Source organism: Convolutriloba macropyga, chromosome 5 (genome assembly GCF_964194025.1).
Source record: "Convolutriloba macropyga chromosome 5, txConMacr16.3, whole genome shotgun sequence".
NCBI lineage: Eukaryota > Metazoa > Xenacoelomorpha > Acoela > Convolutidae > Convolutriloba > Convolutriloba macropyga.
In genome coordinates, this window is record NC_134472.1 from 25408308 (window position 1) to 25427499 (window position 19192).

A 19192-nucleotide genomic window follows, 5' to 3' on the forward strand; every position below is an offset into this window, starting at 1 on the left:
ATAGCTAACGGGTGGTTAGTGCTATTTCACGATATGATATTAACAAAACCTACCGTTGAAATATGATTAAAAAAGGGGGTCTTTCCTGCCGGGCACGAAATGATGCCTACCTTTATACTATATTTACGGTAATGGGGGGGGGGGTATTTATATTTGTAATAGGAAAATATAATTAATTCTGATAATTTGTTTCCTTTGATATTTTATTTCATTTACGGCTCTGAAAGTTGTCACCTTTCACAGCATTCTATCAACAAGTTTCTCCTTTTTAATATTTCTAGTAATGTCTAAGTAAACCGCTACAATGAAATTTTGTTTTTGGGGAAAAACTTGGAAGGAAAAATGATCAAAAAGTTGATCAATGTCAGCGCAATGAACTGGCATTTAATTATCTCAAATTGAAATAAAATTGATGCATATTTTCCTTGTGGGAAAAAATTTCCTATTTGAGTTGTCAATATTAAAAATGCTAACTGATTAATGTCAAAATCTGTTCTTCACTTTTCCGTTGCTTCCCAAGTTGGGGTGTGTTTGCTAATGATCAGACCATTGAAACGAGGAGAGGAGTGGAAGGGGCAGTTTTTTGCGGTTTTTATTATACGTACTAGCTTGTTTTTTTTTATCTGCCAATTTTTTGTCGGTTATTAAGACGGTTTATTGAATGACAAATACTATATTTAGAATTGCACTCACACTTGGAGCTTGATGGTATGTATATGCTTATAAGAGAACATTGAATAAATAAACTGTTTTGTGTTGTGAGTTAGATAAAACTACGGTATGTTTGTCTGTGACAACATCCATCAGACAGAACTGTTGTTGTTTGTACCAAAGCTGAACTGAAGTCGTAATCTCGCAAAGCTCGATAAGTTAATTTCTCTGCTTTATTACTACTGCCGTCTTCTTCTACAGCAATTCAGCTAGTCTGTTAGTATTACCTCGAGGTCTTGCCCCGCAGTATATATTGTTCATCTTGCCAAGATTTTGTTTATCAAAACAATAGATATTTATTTGTATACGTTTGTTGGCATTTTCTCCAAGTATTAATATCTTCTCGTGAAATTCTTCTCTGATATCCGTTAGCAATTTTTCAAAGCTTTAAAATCAGGTTAGAAGAGAAGAAATTGCCCGTTCTTAACTTTCAGTGAATTATTAGTCACAATATCAATTAGTGACGATATCGTTAATAGTTGACCTTTCCTTTGTGAAACGGCTACGGCTTCAATCAGTTAGAAACAATTTATCCAAGCTGACGTTTTTAGCCTCTGTTGAAATGGAAAGTTTGCCGTTATCGAGAAATGGAAGTACAGTTTATCCAGATATCTTGTCCAGAGAGAAAATGCAGTCATTTTATGCCAAAGGGATCAATGTTTAATTTCCATTCATTGGTTGAAGCTGTGGGCTGACAAAAAATAGGACATTTGAACGATTGATAGAAAATAAACATGAAGAATAGGGTAAAAATACATCCAAATAAGAAATCGCGAAAAAGCGGTAATTGAAGCCAGATAGTTTTAGGAATAAAATAGACAAAAAGTCTTCGACATCTGCAGCGCGGTCGAAAAATTCCAACGTTAACTGCGAAATAATCAATAATTTGCAGTGATATATTGAACATTTTTTAATGCAAAATGTTGACCAAGTATACGATAACTGACATCCTCACATTCGATTTTTTCCCTCCTCTATAATGGTCTCATATTCTTCCATTGGGTTCTCTAATTTCCTTCTTTAACTTGAATTTTTTCATATGAAAAGGAACAAAAGCAATAAAAAACTAAAGTATAAAACGTGTATTATAACCGGACGGAGGTTAGTTATGAAATCTCTTCGTTTAAATTAGTAGCAATTTAATTTAGACCGGCCAGTAATCGATAAAAATTTGAACTCACATTTTGATTGATAGTGACGGTATGTGAGTTCTAGAAGACCCAAAGGTTACACTGAGACTACAATTAAGTCCTTCCCAGGTTGAGGTGCCATCCGGAAGTGACCTCTGATCAGACCAAGTAAACGCACACGGTGTGTTCCCAGACCAAAATTACAGGGTCTGGAATTTGGTTCCAGCGCACAATAGTATGATCAGAGGTCACTTCGGTCTGGGGATTGTATGATCAGAGGTCACTTCGGTCTGGGGATGGTATGATCAGAGGTCACTTCGGTCTGGGGATGGTATGATCAGAGGTCACTTTGGTCTGGGGATGGTATGATCAGAGGTCACTTTGGTCTGGGGAGGGTATGATCAGAAGTCACTTCAGGATGGGAATGGTCTGATCAAAGCCGGATTCAAGCGCACATTAGTCTGATCAGCGACCATTTCGAGCGATTTTTTTTTATTTTTTGTTTTTTTTTTACAGAGAAATGTCGGCTCTGTCAAGAGGCAACAAAAAGCAGCTTTCTGATCACAGACAGGTCTAGAGTCTGATGTCTTTGATCAGAACCAAAAGGGTCCAACTGATTGAACATGTCAGTCCCCTTACAAGGAAATTTTGTTAAACTGTAGAATACAATGTTTTATATGGAAAGTTGTCTAAATTTATCCATTGAGTTGGAAATATGCACTAATGTATACTAAATAGTTTTTTACTCAGCAGTTGGGTTATCTTTTCTGTAGCAATAATACTTTTAGAATGATCTTTTCTTTAGATGAATATAATAATGCAAACATCATTTTGTATGAAATGAATATATTATAACAAAATTCGTGCGTTGAGGTGATTTCGAGCGCACAATAGTCTGATCAGGAGTAACTTTTGAGCACACAATAGTCTGATCAGAATTGATTTTGAGCGCACAATCGTCTGGACAATGGTCTGGGTTTGGACTGGGACATGGTCGCACAATCGTCTGGACAATGGTCTGATTATGGTCTGATCAGAGGTCTTTTCCGTCTGAGAACGTCTGATCAGAGACAGTTTTGAGCGCACTTAGAGCGCACACGGTGTTTCGAGCGCACTTTAGTCTGATCAGAGGATACTTTGGTATGGGAGGGTCTGATCAGAGGTAACTTTCGTCTGGCACGGTCTGATCAGGGGTCACTTCCGGATGGCACCTCAACCTGGGTTACGATTCAACTGAAAATATTAATAAAATATTCTGATACTTGTGAAACACACACGCTAATCAAAATTAGATACATATTATGAAGGAATGTGAAAGACTTCTAGAAAAAACATTTCGGGAATTTGCACTATAAGTTCGAGTATCATGTCACATCTTGCATATAATTATCTTGAACAATGTCGCATGTCAACGCTTACCCCGAAGTACTCCTGCTCGATGCAACAAGCTAATCAAGTATATTAACGTTAATCATTACGCATTTTTCCGTAAGATTTATTTAGTTCTCCTAATCAATCATGTATTTGCAAAAAAGAATGTTTGTTAAGACCCCAACTTATTAGGAGGAAGAACAATAAACTCAAACGAGTTTTAAGGTCAGTCATTTTTTGACGATCGATGTATTCATCGTATAGAGTTGCGAGTGGCATCATTAAAAAGGCCGTCCAGCGTAGAAATTCGATTTATAAAGAAGTTTTTTAAAATATGTTTTTTTTCCTGGGATGTATTGAATTTTAATTTTGTGTGAACAGTAGATCGATTTCCGTTGTATTTGTTCATGTTTTTGGTAATTTTAGCACAAATTTGATTTCAATCTGCTACAATTTTTCAAAATTGTCAATAATAGTGTTATTGTTGTTACCTCTAAATTTAGTAGAAGGTTACCTATAAAGAAATTAGTGTTACCTCCTATGTCTTTCGAGGTAACACCAATAACACTATTGTTGACAATTTTGAAATGATTTTTGAATGGTTTCTGTCGAGTTTTCTGCTAAATTTTTGCCAAAGTTTTCAAACTTCGGACTTTCTCATCAAAAGTCAACTTTTTTCTCGTCAACTTTTTTTAGCCCACTTTGTTTAGGTTTGCCAGAAAAAAGACCTTTAAACTGCAAACACAACTTTTTAATTTCCAAATGAGGTCTATTTTTGCTTACACTCTCTATAAGAGTCTTAATCGATTTAAAAAAAATCGCCCGATTCCTTTAGCTCGATATGTATCCAAAATGCAGCTTTTGTTTTCAAATTGAAAAAAAAATCATTTGCCAAACTAAGCATTTCACCAAAATTTGGAACCTTTAGGTGTTTAATGGGAACCTCAGATATATCAGTGCTTATTTGGTTTTTTTTCGCGGACTCTAATGATCAAAAATTGTTCGATTTCAGGCGTAATATATTTTTGAAAATATTTTGCAATTTTTTTAATGTTTAGCCCCATTTCAAATAAACTTGAGCCCCAATAAAAATAGCATGCTAGATTTTGAGTATCAGCTCATGGTTTTTAAGGTTATGACAAAGTCTTCTTCAAAATAAGTTAAATTGATATCTTATGTTTTTCCTGCATTTTCTGAACATTATGCGGTCCCATGAATTTGTGTCAGTTATAGAAAATGCAACGGCTTTCCCCAAAAGGATTTAAATAATAATGTAAACCGTTTTAAGTTGAGAGTTGATATCTAATTGCGCTTATGACTTATTGTATATAATTGCTTAAAAAATTTCAGTCGACTATTGAATTTGCGCTTTTTATTTAATCCTGTCAATCTGGTGCCTACTCTCAGGAAACAAATTTCTCTTGCTTTTTTCCAAGTGAAAAAAATAATTTCTGTAATGGTTTCACTTTTAACTAATGGTTTTTGGCTTCGGTACTATCCATTTCCAAAAAACGTAGTTAATTTATCATTTTTGCCCAGTCTTTGAGGTTCAATTCTGTCTGTTTGACAAATTGTCACAATTTTGTAGGGCTCAAGTGACGTCCAAACGATGCTCAATGGAACGTATAAAGTTCTTTATGAACATTTTATGGTTTTTACGAAAGCAAAACTGTACTCTCGCAAAATTTATCAATGATTTTTAACCCATTCTTGTGCTTTTTGTTTTCTTTGTAGTTGTTCAAAGTGTTCTAGATTTAAAAAACCTCAATTGTTCATTTCAAATATAAAAGTGAAACAATTCAAAAATTCATATTAAAATTAAACGTTTTATTGATTTTTCGATAAAAACTTGTCAAAAAAATGAAAGGACTTCTGAACGTTTTGATTTTTTCGACATCATCTAACTCAATCCCATTGTTGAAATGTTTTATCACAAATGCTCTGAATCAAATATTAAATTTCCTGGTTATTTTGTTTGACTAATTTTTATAGGGCCTAGACATTTTGTTTTCATAGAATTTTTTTTACTTTTCTTTTCTGATCAATTTTTCATGTTTTCACTTTTCCTTTCTTGGAGGCCTTTTAGAAAGGGGACCACTTGATAAACAAATGATATCCAAGAGAAGAAATAAACCTTTGCAGTTGACAATAGCTTTTATTGATTTTTAAAATCTAATAGTTATATGATGGCTTAAATACAATGATTTTGGATAATAGTTTGTTAAATTTTGACACATGTACGTGCTAAATTTTGTAGTATTATTGTTTAATCTCGCTACTAGCGCGCTCAATTTGAATCTTTTGGAATTCAAAATCATTTTGTTTCTGTTTGTTGTTTACAGCGTATCCTTTTCAGGATATTTGAAATCATTTGTGTATAAAAAATTAATGGTTTTCACAGCTTTGTCTATTTTATCTTCTTTTTGTCAGTAAGTAGCCCTGTCTCTATTAAGACTAAGTCCTCTTTCTTTGAACAAAAGCTCAATTTTTTATTACTGTTTTGTTTTCAACTGATGGTTTCTTTGTTTCGAGACTACGCAATTCCATTAATAAAAAGCGATTTTAGTTATGTGCAAGTTTGTCAGGTTGATCTTTGTTTCCTTGCCACAATAAGAAAATAATGGAGTGGCGTCCTTGACCTTGAGAGAGTGTGCAATTGAAACTATAATGTTCTTCGTGAAAAATGCCTGTTTCAGCGGCTATGATACCATGTTCTTGATGAAAATTTTTATAGACGTTTTTCCTAATTTTGTTGTGTTTTTTGTAGTCGAATCTTATACACTGGATAATGAAAGGTCTGAATTCTTTCACTAGGAAGTAGAAATCAACACGTTTCAATAAGTATACGTCAAGAGGTGTAGTTGAACCCTTTTAATGATTTCAATTGATACCTAATAACTTTAATCACTCAGAAAATAAAGCTTTTCAAAAATGGAAACCTGTTTTTGAACTTTGTTTTTTGGCAGTATTTTTTTGAATTGTCTTGTCTTGGAGTCTGATTAAAGAGAGTTCTTATCTTTTTGATAATGTGGATGTGAAATTGTTTAAATTAGGTGCTATCTAGTGCCGTTCTGATTTTGTTATTGTATTTCCTTTTAAATATAGGCATCTTTTATTTTTTAGTGTAGTTACAGCTTGTTTTGGTTTGAGTTTTGGTTTTGTCTTGTCCCGTAGTTTCATTATTGGTAAGTTTTATCAAGTCTTTATTTGGACTTACTTTATTCATTTAGTGTTTTGTTGAACAATATGTCACTTTTGAGAATTTGGTTTCCATCTCTTCCTCATTTCGTATACCATTACGCCGAAAATGCGGATGAGCGGGTTTGGAACATTTCGTGCAAACGCACAATAAAATGTCCAATAAAATTAATTAAAAAATGTCAGTGTTGTTTAGGACCTTGTTTTCAGATTAAAATTGTTATCGTGAGCATTCAATGGTGATGGACAGCCAATTTAGTTCAACTCTGCTCCAAATTTGGAATATCTATAGCATTTTTCCAAGATTCATGTTTTTGAGCCACTTTGACAAAAGTTTGTAGCTGTTATCCATGTTTTCTGTCAGTGTTGCCCACACCATCACTAATGCTCACTTATACAGTATCACATAACTGCAATAGTTTACAACAGGTCAATGAGACCAAAATTATAGAAAAGCTAAGCTTATTGGTGATAAATTACAGAAGTTTCCCTTGCAATTCTGAATCTCAAGTACGTCGCAAGTAATTACTAATTTATTCTGGACAATAACTTGTTAGACTATTTTACTGCTCAAATTCGTGGACAACGGTTAAAATTTCGGCCAATATAAAAATCAATTCTTTTTACGCCACATTTGTCCACAACGTATAACTTTTCCATCTTGAATAAGCAAGCACTGTTACATGAGAATTTGTACCGAAGTAGAGTCACTGTTGTCCCCGAAAGGCAAAAAACCATTTCAAAAATCGTTAATACATTTTTTGCTACGTATTTTATACAATTCCCTAAGTCTAATTCATTTAGGTAAAGTCTAATTAAGTCTAATTCATTTAAAGGGTATCCGATACTCATTGATGCAGTTTCAGAAAATTCACCGACATTCCAAAATATTTATCTCGTAATAGTCGTACTAACTTCTTAGACGTTCTATCTTGCAATAGAGATAGTAATTTCATTTCATTAATTTTTATCTGTTTTTATTGAAAAAATTTTGACCTAAGTCATACCTTTGTGGTCTGGTAAAACACAAGACAAAAAATCTTCAATTGGGGTATCGATATTTCGATATCAATTTATTCAATGCAAAATCAGGATCACGCGCTTTTTATTATCCGTAGGTGTCGGTTTTCCTAGTTAAATTAAGCAGTTTCTAAGGAATTCTAGTCCACAAAAGGGAAGCAATAGCTGGTTAAACACATTGACCTCTTGATCAGTTCGCCAGTTGACATTTAGCGCCCAGGTTCAAGAAACACGCGAGCTTTTAACTGCTCATTTGAAACAAATAGATTCATACGCAAACAACGGAAATGTTCAACCCCAGAATTTACAGTTTGAGATTTCGAAAAGTGATATCAAAAGAGAGGTTCAGTTTTTCAAGTTCATGGACTACATATTTCTGGCGCAAGCTGAACCAATTTTGCCAGAAACGGACGAAAATGGAGAAATTATTAAGAGAAACTACATGAAAAAAGCGGAGAAGGTCATGCGTTACTTAAGCAGAGCCGACTTAGAGGATCATATTTTACACGCAAAAATGTATTACTGTGAAATCAAAGCAAGTGATCTGTTAAAAAAATACGATGATGAGGGCTATCGGTCAATTAGGAAACTTTTCAAAACCGCCAAAGATTGTTGTATTAGTTGTATAGACGATTTCAACTGTTACTCGGCCAAGTTGTATATACAGACGAACTACTTTGCAGGGAACTGTTTCCATTTCCAGACCTGGAAAATAATTGTCGAAATTTTAGTAATCGGATCTTATATTATAGATAGCTAATCTTTGTAGGCTATTCGAACAAATATCGACGCAAAAGCTCTTACCGGTTAAGGTTAAGAAATTACTTGTTTAACGTACCTGGCAGAAAAACGTCCAGTTGTGAAACAGTGGAACGGGATTGCGACTATTACTTTCATAGTGGGATACAGTGGTCTGCGTGTAACAGACTGAAAACTGCTCTGGCATACGCACGTAGTAATAGTATAATTGTGGAAATAAGTCTGCACATGAACGCACGAAAGTCTCCAGTTGAATTAATAGAATTATTGTTAGGGGGTCTAAGCAGGCGCAGTTACTGCGAAAATGAACCAGTACTGGATTCGAACCAGCATCTCTTACTTGCAAGCCTAATGTGCTACCCATATACACCAACTTGTCTTTGACCCTCGAACTTGGGCATCTCTTATAACCTGATCGCACGTTCTTTCTTATTCCTCGAGGCTTCATTTCTCTAGCCAAGTATACGTTGAACAAGTAGAGCTTCTTGTCAAGCTATGTCAAGCTTAACATATGCACAATTAACATTGGCTGCTCTCTCTCAACGTTCTAACAATTATGAACAAGAAGGCACAAAAAAGAATTAAGATTTAGTAGAGTAATGCTTTAAAACCAAAAAGTATCAAATTGAGCCCACGACAGTCTGGAAAAAGGTGTTTTCTGTCTGGGACAGTCTGGACACGGGTACTTGCGGACATTCTGATTTTCGGTCTAGGGACAGGATCACGTGTTTGTTTCAAATACGTCCCTTACTTAAAGTCAAGTCAAAATCAGTACTGGTCAAGTCTAATGGCAAGTATAGTTATCAGTACTGCTTCAGAGTTATAATCATAAACCATTTTAGACTTGTGCGTCTTGTGGAAATTTTAATGATTATCACGCAGCAATCTGCTCAAATTGTGCTGAATTTACAGTGTGAAAATTTAGCATTAAGTGCTGATTTATTAGTTTATTCATAAAGGATATTGTCGAATTCATTTGTCGAATTCATTATTGTCGAATTCATTAGACAAATTGGACATTGGATTGGACAAATTGGATATCGTCCAATTCATGAGTATATTCATAGAGGATATTGTCGAATTAAAAATACTCTTTCCAATTTTCAAGTGAATATTTTGCATCATGCAGCTGGTCTCGGAGATTTTTGAGATAATTATTATAGAATGGAGGTTCCACTTGGGGTGCTGTTTGGAAAGCTCTTATTAGAGAAAATTGTTTCGGAAAAATTTGATCAAAGGTCAATTCGGTCTGCTACCCTCTGATAACTGATTAGCGTTTGGTCTGGTAAAAACGAATCAGAGGTCATTCCAGTCGGAAAAGGTTAATTGTTTAACCAGAGATCAGTTTGACCCGAGAAAGGTCTGATCAGAAATGTTTGACAACACGGCGTATTAAACTCTTTCACGAGTCTGCGATTCAAATGTGAACCTTTGTTCACTGAGGATGGGAATGGAAACTGTTCCCGTTAAAGCAATGTGGAACTCAGGCGAAGTGGAGGCGGTGAACGCAGCTATTGTTACTCTCAATGATTTGTTTGAAAACTACCCTCAGTATCAAAATGAGGCTTCAGTTCGGCGACATTCTGCCGTGTATTACAGCTACCTATTGGGCAGGGAATTCACGATGGGAAATGTTGAGAAAACGGAGTACTATGCTGACAAAATGGCTGAGAATTACAATGGCAAATTAGTGACACTAATCTCAATGCAGTACAGAGAGGTATGTATGCAAATTACGTCAGGCTCTTTCTCATTATTGCTGACCGTTCGTCAATTTCATATATGAAACTGCAAAAAAAGATCAGAATTTTTTCCTACAAAAATACAAGATCAAAGGACCCATAATTTACTTAAATATTCTCCTTTTCAGTCACAGTGGTTCAGTGATTTTCTTTTTTTCTTTTTCTGGGGGGGGGGGGGTTGTAGTTGGGAGCATGAGTCGCAATGAGGGACACTGGTATTTTTTTTTGGGGGGGGGACTTGCGTATACGAGTAAAGGAAGCTAAGATGGAGGGATCTGTGACATTCTTATGACAATTTTTACCTTCAGCTTCCGAATTTTTCCTTCAATTAATGACTACTCTTTTAGAAACACGCTGTAGGTGCTCCCGTACCGAACTCCAAGTCTATATCAGTACTAGGCAAGTCTAAATCCAAGTCTTATTTCGTTTTCCAGTACTGGGCAAGTCTTAAAAAAAGTCTTACAAGTCTGACAAGTGTTGGCCAAGACTTGGGTAACACTTGCAAGTTGATTCCCAAGTCAAACCCAACTTTTCAAAAAAATTCGAGTGAAATTTTCGAATTCAAAAAAATTTCGCAACGTGCCACGATTTTGGCATTACTTTTTGGCAACTTTCCCGGGGTGCTAGAAAATGATGCCGGGGGCATACGAAATTGATTATTGGGTTGACCTTTTTTTTGGCCATTTGAGACTGGATTAAGACTTGCCAAGTCTTGGCCAAGACTTGGATTAAGACTTGGCAAGTCTTGGCCAAGACTTGGATTAAGACTTGCCGAGTCTTGGCCAAGTCTGACAAGTCTTAGATGTGTTATGATCATAGCTCTGAATCAGTACTGATACTTAGACTTGGAATTAGACTTGCCCAGTACTGATAATGACTTGGCGTTAAGTACGGGCTATGATTGACTCGGAAAGAAAAAATGTTAAATTCACGGTTATCCGAAAAATTATTCAACGAAAAGTGAAAAAAGGGAAAAACAATAAATTCAAGAGGGTAGCAATAACCGTAATTGAAAAAACTAAGCAAAAACATCTATTAATTTTTAGAAAAAATCAATTATATTAATCAAGCGCAAAACATAACATCCATTAATTTTCAAAATACTGGTAATTTTTAAAAGACACGACTTTTGTTGTTTTCGCTCAAAGGAGCAGACGTGTGAACGAAACCTTTCCTGAAAAAGAACTGGGTGCATACAACAAGTAGCTGTGAGATCCGTGAAGTCTGAAATCTAGAACCAACAGTTCTCCACGCCAAAAATGTGTGTGCAAAACTTTTTCAACGCAAAACATAAGTATGTGTACATTCACATAAAATATAACAATAAAACTTTTAAAAGCTGAGAATAGTTTCCTGTTTTTTAGGAGTATAGTTTGTCATAAAGTACTTATTGCTAGCCATAAAAAAGCATGTGTTCAAATTTTTTCTTCCTTTTGGCCTGCAGCTTCTTAGTTTTTTGATAAATTGGCTGATTTAACGGTTTGACTTAAAAACATCAAAACCTCAGTTACTAGATGATTGATAAGCACTGCGGGAAGATTGTCCAATGTATTATTCTATTTCTAATTTTCCAGTTTATTTTCTGTAACATTTGATTGGTTTCCGAGAATTTTGTGATGATTATGGTAGAATGAAGGTTTAAATTCTTTTATTTATGTCTGTTCATTATCGGGAAAATGTTAATTGGAGAACGCTCACATAAAAAAAAGTTTGTCTTCGTTACAATTCTCACCTTGACGGCTCATCGACAGACAAAGTACAATGCTAATCCGCAAAGCCACAAATAAACTTTTTTAGATTTCACGCAAAAGGGAAACGTGAGATCAAACGATCTCTAAAAAAACAACTACGTGCAGAGAACAAACAGCTGTGTGAATAATACGAATAAAAATCTAGAACTAACAATGCTCAAAGAAAACTATTTATGCACACGTTCTTGATCGCTAAACATAAGTAAATGTACTTTCCCAAAAGCTATAACTGTTAACGGGCCGAAAAAAGCTTCCAATTTTTCGGCTGTGGTGTAAATGTAGGACTGGTAATCGAAGACAAGGGTTGATAAAGTCTAACAACACTTGAATAACAACTAAATATTCAAAAAATATATTATGGAATATATAAAGGAATTTCATACAGGTATTCCAAACAACAGCGTTTTTAAATTTTTCTTAGACGTTTTTCAGTTTTTGGTTATAACCAAAACTTGAAAACTTTCTAAGAAAAATTTAAAAACGCTGCTGTTTGGAATACCTGTATGAAAGTCCTTTATATATTCCTTAATACATTTTTTAAATATTTAGTTGTTATTCAAGTGTTGTTAGACTTTATCAACCCTTGTCTGCGATTACCCGTCCTACAGCAACCCTTGTCTGCGATTACCCGTCCAAAAAGACGTTAAAAATAAAGGGTTTCACAGTCTTTTTTACAGAAGTCTTTTTACGATGTTCTCTTTTATAGCAAAAGAAAAGCATATATTCCATTTTGTTCTTCTAATGCTATTTCTTTACTGCAGCTCCATGGTTTTTTTCGATAAAAATTTTTGGCAATTAGAATAATCAACTCTTTTGGATTGGAATTTTTTACTAATTTATATGCGCCGTTGTATCATAGCTTGCGTCAATCATAAGAATCTTAAATGGTTTTGATAATGTATTTTATGATTGAAACAGGAGGCTCGTTAATGTGCGTTCGCACATGATGTTCTGACCCGTGCTCATCTACATTTTTGACTTAACTGTCTTTTGATTTAGAGTTTCGACAAAGAGATGAGTTTGAAAAAAATCATTACGCAACCAAACTAAAAATTCAATTAAATAATGCCATGCCTCCTCGCAACGGATACGCCATTGAAGACTACGAGAAGAGAAACAATAACAAAAAAAGCAAAATCAAGAATTTTACGCCAAAAATTCAATATCTAAAGTTAAAAGCACCTAGTAACAACTTCAAACTACAATCAGTCAGAATCCTAACTACTCAAAATTTTTTTTCTGACTACACAGAAGATGGGATTTTTCCTTAATGAGGCTTGGTAACAAATCGACAAAAAGAAGAAACAATGAGGCGAAATTGAAAAACCAATCAACATTTTTTAAACCAAATAATTTCAGAAACTCTTAGAAATCAATACCTTTAAAGAAATAATTTTTAATGAATATAATGAAAAGTCATAATGAAACCAATAAGACATGTCTTTGGTTAGACTAAGCCATAGAAACGGACTAAAGATGCAGAAAAACTAAAAAAAATTACGAACAAAAAATTACAAACACTGCGATAATATCGAAACCATTTAAACCCCAAGTTTTTCACTGAAAATTTTATATATGAACCATTGAACGTCTTCTTTATGTCAATGCAATACTCAATTTTAAGTAACATGTTGTGATTTCAAAAGGAACCAAAATTACAAAAAACATCCATTTTTTTTTTAATTACTAAAACTCGTACATGGAAGTCATAACAACAATAGTTAGAAGATAAATACACTAACTAGATTAATTCTGGTTAGGATAGGAAGAAAGATGGTCGGGTCAATACTGAGACTGACTTACAGTTAACGATAATAGGTTTATGATTGGTTAATTTTCAAAAAATTTTTTCAAATTGTTCTTACGTCTTAACAGCATTAAAATCAATATCTTTCAATGGAAGTGAATAAATACGCTCAGTTATATCTTGATTGGAAGACAAGGATAATTGCCATGAAAAAGTAATCAATAAGACATTACTTTAAGTCATTGACTTTGAAAACAACAACAAATACAGTGAAAATCTAAAAATTAGAAAAATGCGAGAACAAAATGTCGAAGCCATAAACTATAACTTTTTCTCTGAAAACCTTATCTATGACTAAAGGAACGTAATATCCTTTCCAGTGCTACAACCAAAGGTAGAATAATGTGTTAAGATTCCAACAAGTACCAAAATTACGAAAAAAAATCCAAAATTTTTAAAAAATTATGGAAACTGGTACATCGAAGTCATAACACCAACAGTTAGAAGCTAAAACCGCTAACTAGAATAATTTTGGTTAAAGTACACAAAGAAGGGGGTCTTGTCATTACTGATGCTGTTTTACAATTTTTAAAGTAAGTTTATGATCGATTAAAATTAAAAAAAAAACTTCTGGAAAAATCAGTTTTAAAGTCTTAACAGCCATTAGCTTTCCACTGAAGGCTCTAGATAGGTTTGCTTAACGCTCATTACGAAACCTATTGACCTTTTAGTGAACAAGTCTGGGCCATAGGATTCCAAGAATTTAGTAACACCTCAGAAATAAAATCAAATTTTTATTTAAAATTACGAAAACTATGAGTCGAAGCCGAACAAAAACACGAGCGATTCCTTGAAAACGAATTTTTTGTTCATTGGGCTTCATTAGACTTTAAATCAGGTTTCTCATTAACGTAACCTCGGTATGAGAAGTTACACTAGTCTATAGGTGACTTAAGAAAACAAAAAAATGTGAAAAATTTCTTAAAAAAAGAGCTCGCAAAAATAATTTGATTTTTTTGATAGTTAAGTTCCCTATGAGACCATAACTAGACTTTTTATCGCCTTTCGTCTTTTAGGGACTCGCAATCGATTGATTTTGTGGCATGAAATCAAATTTTGAATTAATATTTTTATTAAAAGAAGATCTTAATTTGAATAAAAATTTCACTTAAAGTGAGCAAAATCATGCCAATTATCCATTGTTCACTCAAGACTTCAATCCTCGATAACTCCTCGAAACAATCGAAATTCAAAAAAAAGAATCTTTTTTTGAATTATACATTGAACGAATTTTTTAATTATACCACTCACATTTCTCTACGATGAATAAATCGATCGGCCAAAATTGACTGCACAAAAAAACTCATTCGAGTATAGAGTTCCTCCCCCCACAAGTGGGGTCGGAACAATTATTTTATCTTTGATTTTGTTATCATAGAAATGTTTAGTTTTGGTTTTCAAATGTTTTGGACTGAAATTGAGACTTTTTTGGAAACCATTTTAGTTTAGCTAGAATTGCGAACTCGATTAAACTTAGCAAGCATAACAAACATGCTCAAATGTAAAATAGCCGATGTTAGAGGAGAAGCCTGTGAACTGTAAATATTTTGTTTGGCTTAGTTTACAGTTGACGATTACCATCCATCTGTATAATAATTTTTCCTTTGATGCTGAATCGACTTTTAAACAACTAATATTCATAATTATGGTCTTTTGGTCGCAATTTAGCCGAGCACGAGTACTTTCGAAAAAACAAATGGAGATTTCGGACACGCTGTCATTTTAAATTTTTATTTTTTTCTCGAAAAAAAAATTTCCAAAAATTTGACAAATCTCACGCTTTATATGGCAACAGGTTGATATACAGTGAAGAGAAGAGGTTGTCTAACATTAAGTTTGTTCGATATATATTTTCTATTTTTTTGTAATCTTTACGTAAGAAAATTTATTCTAACAATCTCTTTACTGCTAACGGAGGGTCGGAAAACATCAACCAGTCTTCCCTTAAGGCGCCAGAGCCTCTAGTTCTATTTCAATCAACACTTGACATAAAGCTATTGGTTAGAAAGAGCTGCTTTCCATAAGTGCTGTCTGGGAGTTTTTATCAATGTTTAGTTTGTGCGCGTTAATCAACCTACGGAAGAAGAAAATGAGAAGAACATTGAAAGAGTGAAAAATTCGATGGTTTGGATTGACGAACAGTGGGACTTATTAGGAGGAAGCAAAAAAATGTTTCGTTATCACGTAATTATCATCCATAAATTGTACTGCATGTTCAAACTCGCCCAAGATGACGGACACAAGCTGGAATATGCAAGAAGTTTGATGGAAATTTTCGAGGAAAAATGCTTCAAAACAGCTCTGGGGACCACCGAGTTTCCAAATTTGGATATTTTTGAGGTTTACCTGAAAGTGTGTTTGGAAACAAAACATTATGAACGAATGATTATCACCTGTTTGGAGTTTTACAAAAACAGATCGAAGTTCAAAATTCCATTACAATACCAGGAAATTTTTGATCTAATTTATGCTGTCGCTTTATGCTCGCAACTAAATTCAACTGATTTCCCCAACTATGTCAAATCAGAGCCGAATATTTTAAAATTAAAACGGCAGCTTCGCGAGGCCAGTACTGGATTAGTTCGCAACGGCAAAAAATTTTACTGGCATGAACAAGGATTAAGATTTTTGTTCGACTTCCACAAAGTTAATCAAACGTTAGCTTTGTATGAAAAGTTCCGACAAGCTACAGATTATGAATTGCCTTCAGTAGTTGATAAATGTTCGCTTATAGAGACAGGTTCCAACAAATCCTCGCTGACTAGTTTAACAGAGATAGTTGAGTGTGAATGCAGCAATTTGAAAGTTATTGTCATTGACTTGATTGCGTCAGTCAATACAAATTTACTCGATGACGTGATGAAAAAACTACAATCGAGTTACGAGAGCTTGAAAGAAGTTTTTATCACAAGATTGGGCGTGCCGAGTTATCGAGTTATTAACCAGCAGTTTATAAATGAGCCGATCAATTTCTCCGATCTGTTAGAAGCAGACTGCAATGAGTGTTCTGGTCTGATGATAATGGTGCGACAAATATCAGGCAAGTTTTATTGAGATTTCATAATTTTGGAAGATTATGAATTCACTGGGAAGAGGGAACCAAATATTCAAAAAAAAAAAATCAAATTACCAAATGAATATTTATTTAGACCACTGAAAAAAATTAGTGTTAGTTCAAATTTTGTTTCAGATTATTCACCATAGCGAACTCCATGAGCTTTCACAGTGAACTGAATTTTCCCAGTGAGTTTTTATAGTACGCTAATGGAATTAGATAAATAATGAGGCTCAGCTTTGATCAAGAAATTTTACCGTTTTTGAATTTCAATCAAAAAATTTTTTTAATCAAATGAGTATAAACCAGGAGTTGAAGGAAACCGAAAATGACTGCTATGCTAAGGCAATCAATGCAGAAAAAGATAAAAAAGAGAGGAGCATTGATTGGCCTTCTTTCTTAATTTAAAATTTTACTTTCTTTGTAGGAACGATTTTTTTACCTAAAATCTCAAGAGACCCCTGAGACGGACAAAAGTTAAAGACATGAGACCATCGATCTGCTATCCTCAAAATTAGTGTGGCCACGAGTCTTTCGATCAGGGATTTCAAGCGACTGTATTCGATATTTCGAGATTTTAATGCAACATTATTATTAAAAAAATTAGAGAGATACGTAATAACGATTACAGTGCGGTCTGTATAGATATTACATATTGAAAAGCACCCTATGGTTCAATAAAATTGTTATTTTATTCATCAAGCAACAGTACATCTTGTTATCTGGATAATTTCATATTATGATTAATTGACTGCTCTCGAGCAAAAACTGAACAAGATATTGTAAATTAAATGTGGGCGTGAAAATTGACAGTTTCACTCAACAATTGACCTTTCCGTCTTTACAATTACATTGATTTAACTTTCTCTCTGAGTTGAAGATTGAAGTAGCTAATGTGAAGTTCATCTGATTTGATCTTTTGAGAACTCTTGTCCCTCCCCCTCCCTCGATTAAGCCACCCTAGTGGTCGATGAATAAAAAAACTTGCAAGAATCTTGCAAGGCAATCTTGCAAGTGAATGCATACCGGTACCAAGATTCTTGCAAGATTATTGCAGGTTTTTCGATTCATTTGCAAGAATCTTGCAAGCTTATCGATTCATCTTGCAAGATTCTTGCAAGTTTTTCGATTCATCTTGCAAGATTGCTTGCAAGATGAATCGAAAAGCTTGCAAGATGAATCGAAAAGCTTGCAAGCATCTTGCAAGCTTTTCGATTCAAATGCTGGGGAAAGGGGGTCAACGGAGAAAGGGTGCAGATTTTTGCAGCAGTAAACTTGTCTTAGCTTTTGCATGAGCCCTTTTGACTTCTTTGACGACTACAGACGGTACATTACTGTGCTCCAAAAGGAGCGCACCCTGACCTAGCTGCCAAAGAAAAAACAAAGACCCTAAATAGTTGAGACTAATGCGCGAAGGGGTCACAAACAAGGGCGGGGGGTTATCGAGCTGCGCGAAGGGGTCACAAACAAGGGCGGGGGGTTATCGCGCTGAAGAAAGAAACAGACAAACATTTAAATAAACATCTAAAAGCACCAGAAAAGGGGCACCGAGAGGGGTTGGGGATATAGCAGTGCAGACAGAAAGAAAAAAGGTTTTGCATGAGCCTTTTTGACTTCTTTGACGACTACAGACGGTGCAACACTGTGCTCCAGAAGGAGCGCACACTGACCTAGCCGCCAAAGAAAAAAACAAAGACCCTAAATAGCTAAGACTAATGCACGAAGGGGTCACAAACAAGGGCGGGGGTTATCGCGCTGCGCGAAGGGGTCACAAACAAGGGCGGTGGGTTATCGCGCTGAAGAAAGAAACAGACAAACATATAAATAAACATCTAAATGCACCAGAAAAGGGGCACAGAGAGGGGTTGGGGATATAGCACTGCAGACAGAAAGAAAGAAAGGTTTTGCATGAGCCTTTTTGATTTCTTTGACGACTACAGACGGTGCATTACTGTGCTCCAGAAGGAGCGCACCCTGACCTAGCCGCCAAAGAAAAAAACAAAGACCCTAAATAGCTAAGACTAATGCGCGAAGGGGTCACAAACAAGGGAGGGGGGTTATCGCGCTGAAAAAAGAAACAAACAAACATATAAATAAACATCTAAATGCACCAGAAAAGGGGCACAGAGAGGGGTTGGGGATATAGCACTGCAGACAGAAAGAAAGAAAAGTTTTGCATGAGCCTTTGACTTCTTTGACGACTACAGAAGGTGCATTACTGTGCTCCAGAAGGAGCGCACCCTGACCTAGCCGCCAAAGGAAAATCCAAAGACCCTAAATAGCTAAGACTAATGCGCGAAGGAGTCACAAACAAGGGCGAGGGGTTATCGCGCTGAAGAAAGAAACAGACAAACACATAAATAAACATCTAAATGCACCAGAAAAGGGGCACAGAGAGGGGTTGGAAACCACTGAACACTGCAGGCAATGGAAGTTTAGGGCCAGCAAAAGGCGACAATGCCCATCCATTTTGGTACAGTAGTTTCAGAGAAATTGTCAGAAACATGAAGCGTAGCCCGATTTTTGGGTTATTGTGAGACCTCGATTTCTCGCATAGTCGCGCAAAACGACCGACAACGGCGCCCCATAGAAAATTCTAAACACAATTCAAGTCCACTCCTTAACTACTGAACACCCAAAATCTCTAG

The 19192-nt window shown here is 35.1% G+C and overlaps 1 protein-coding gene across 1 annotated transcript; it reads left to right on the plus strand.

Moving 5' to 3' along the window:
* Positions 1–7592: 7592 nt before the first annotated feature.
* On the plus strand, positions 7593–16543 carry LOC142340324 (uncharacterized). Its single transcript, XM_075390899.1, has 3 exons — positions 7593–8111; positions 9660–9909; positions 15545–16543. The coding sequence occupies exons 1-3, from the start codon at positions 7792–7794 to the stop codon at positions 16541–16543; spliced, it is 1569 nt and encodes a 522-aa protein (XP_075247014.1). The 5' UTR covers positions 7593–7791.
* Positions 16544–19192: the final 2649 nt, after the last annotated feature.

Bases quoted from the DNA above. Each gene is read 5' to 3' on its own strand.
- LOC142340324 (XM_075390899.1), top strand. From the start codon at position 7,792: ATGGACTACATATTTCTGGCGCAAGCTGAACCAATTTTGCCAGAAACG. The intron at 8,112-9,659 runs AGGGAACTGTTT...TGTTCCCGTTAA, and splicing joins ATACAGACGAACTACTTTGC to AGCAATGTGGAACTCAGGCG. The intron at 9,910-15,544 runs GTATGTATGCAA...ATCAATGTTTAG, and splicing joins TCTCAATGCAGTACAGAGAG to TTTGTGCGCGTTAATCAACC.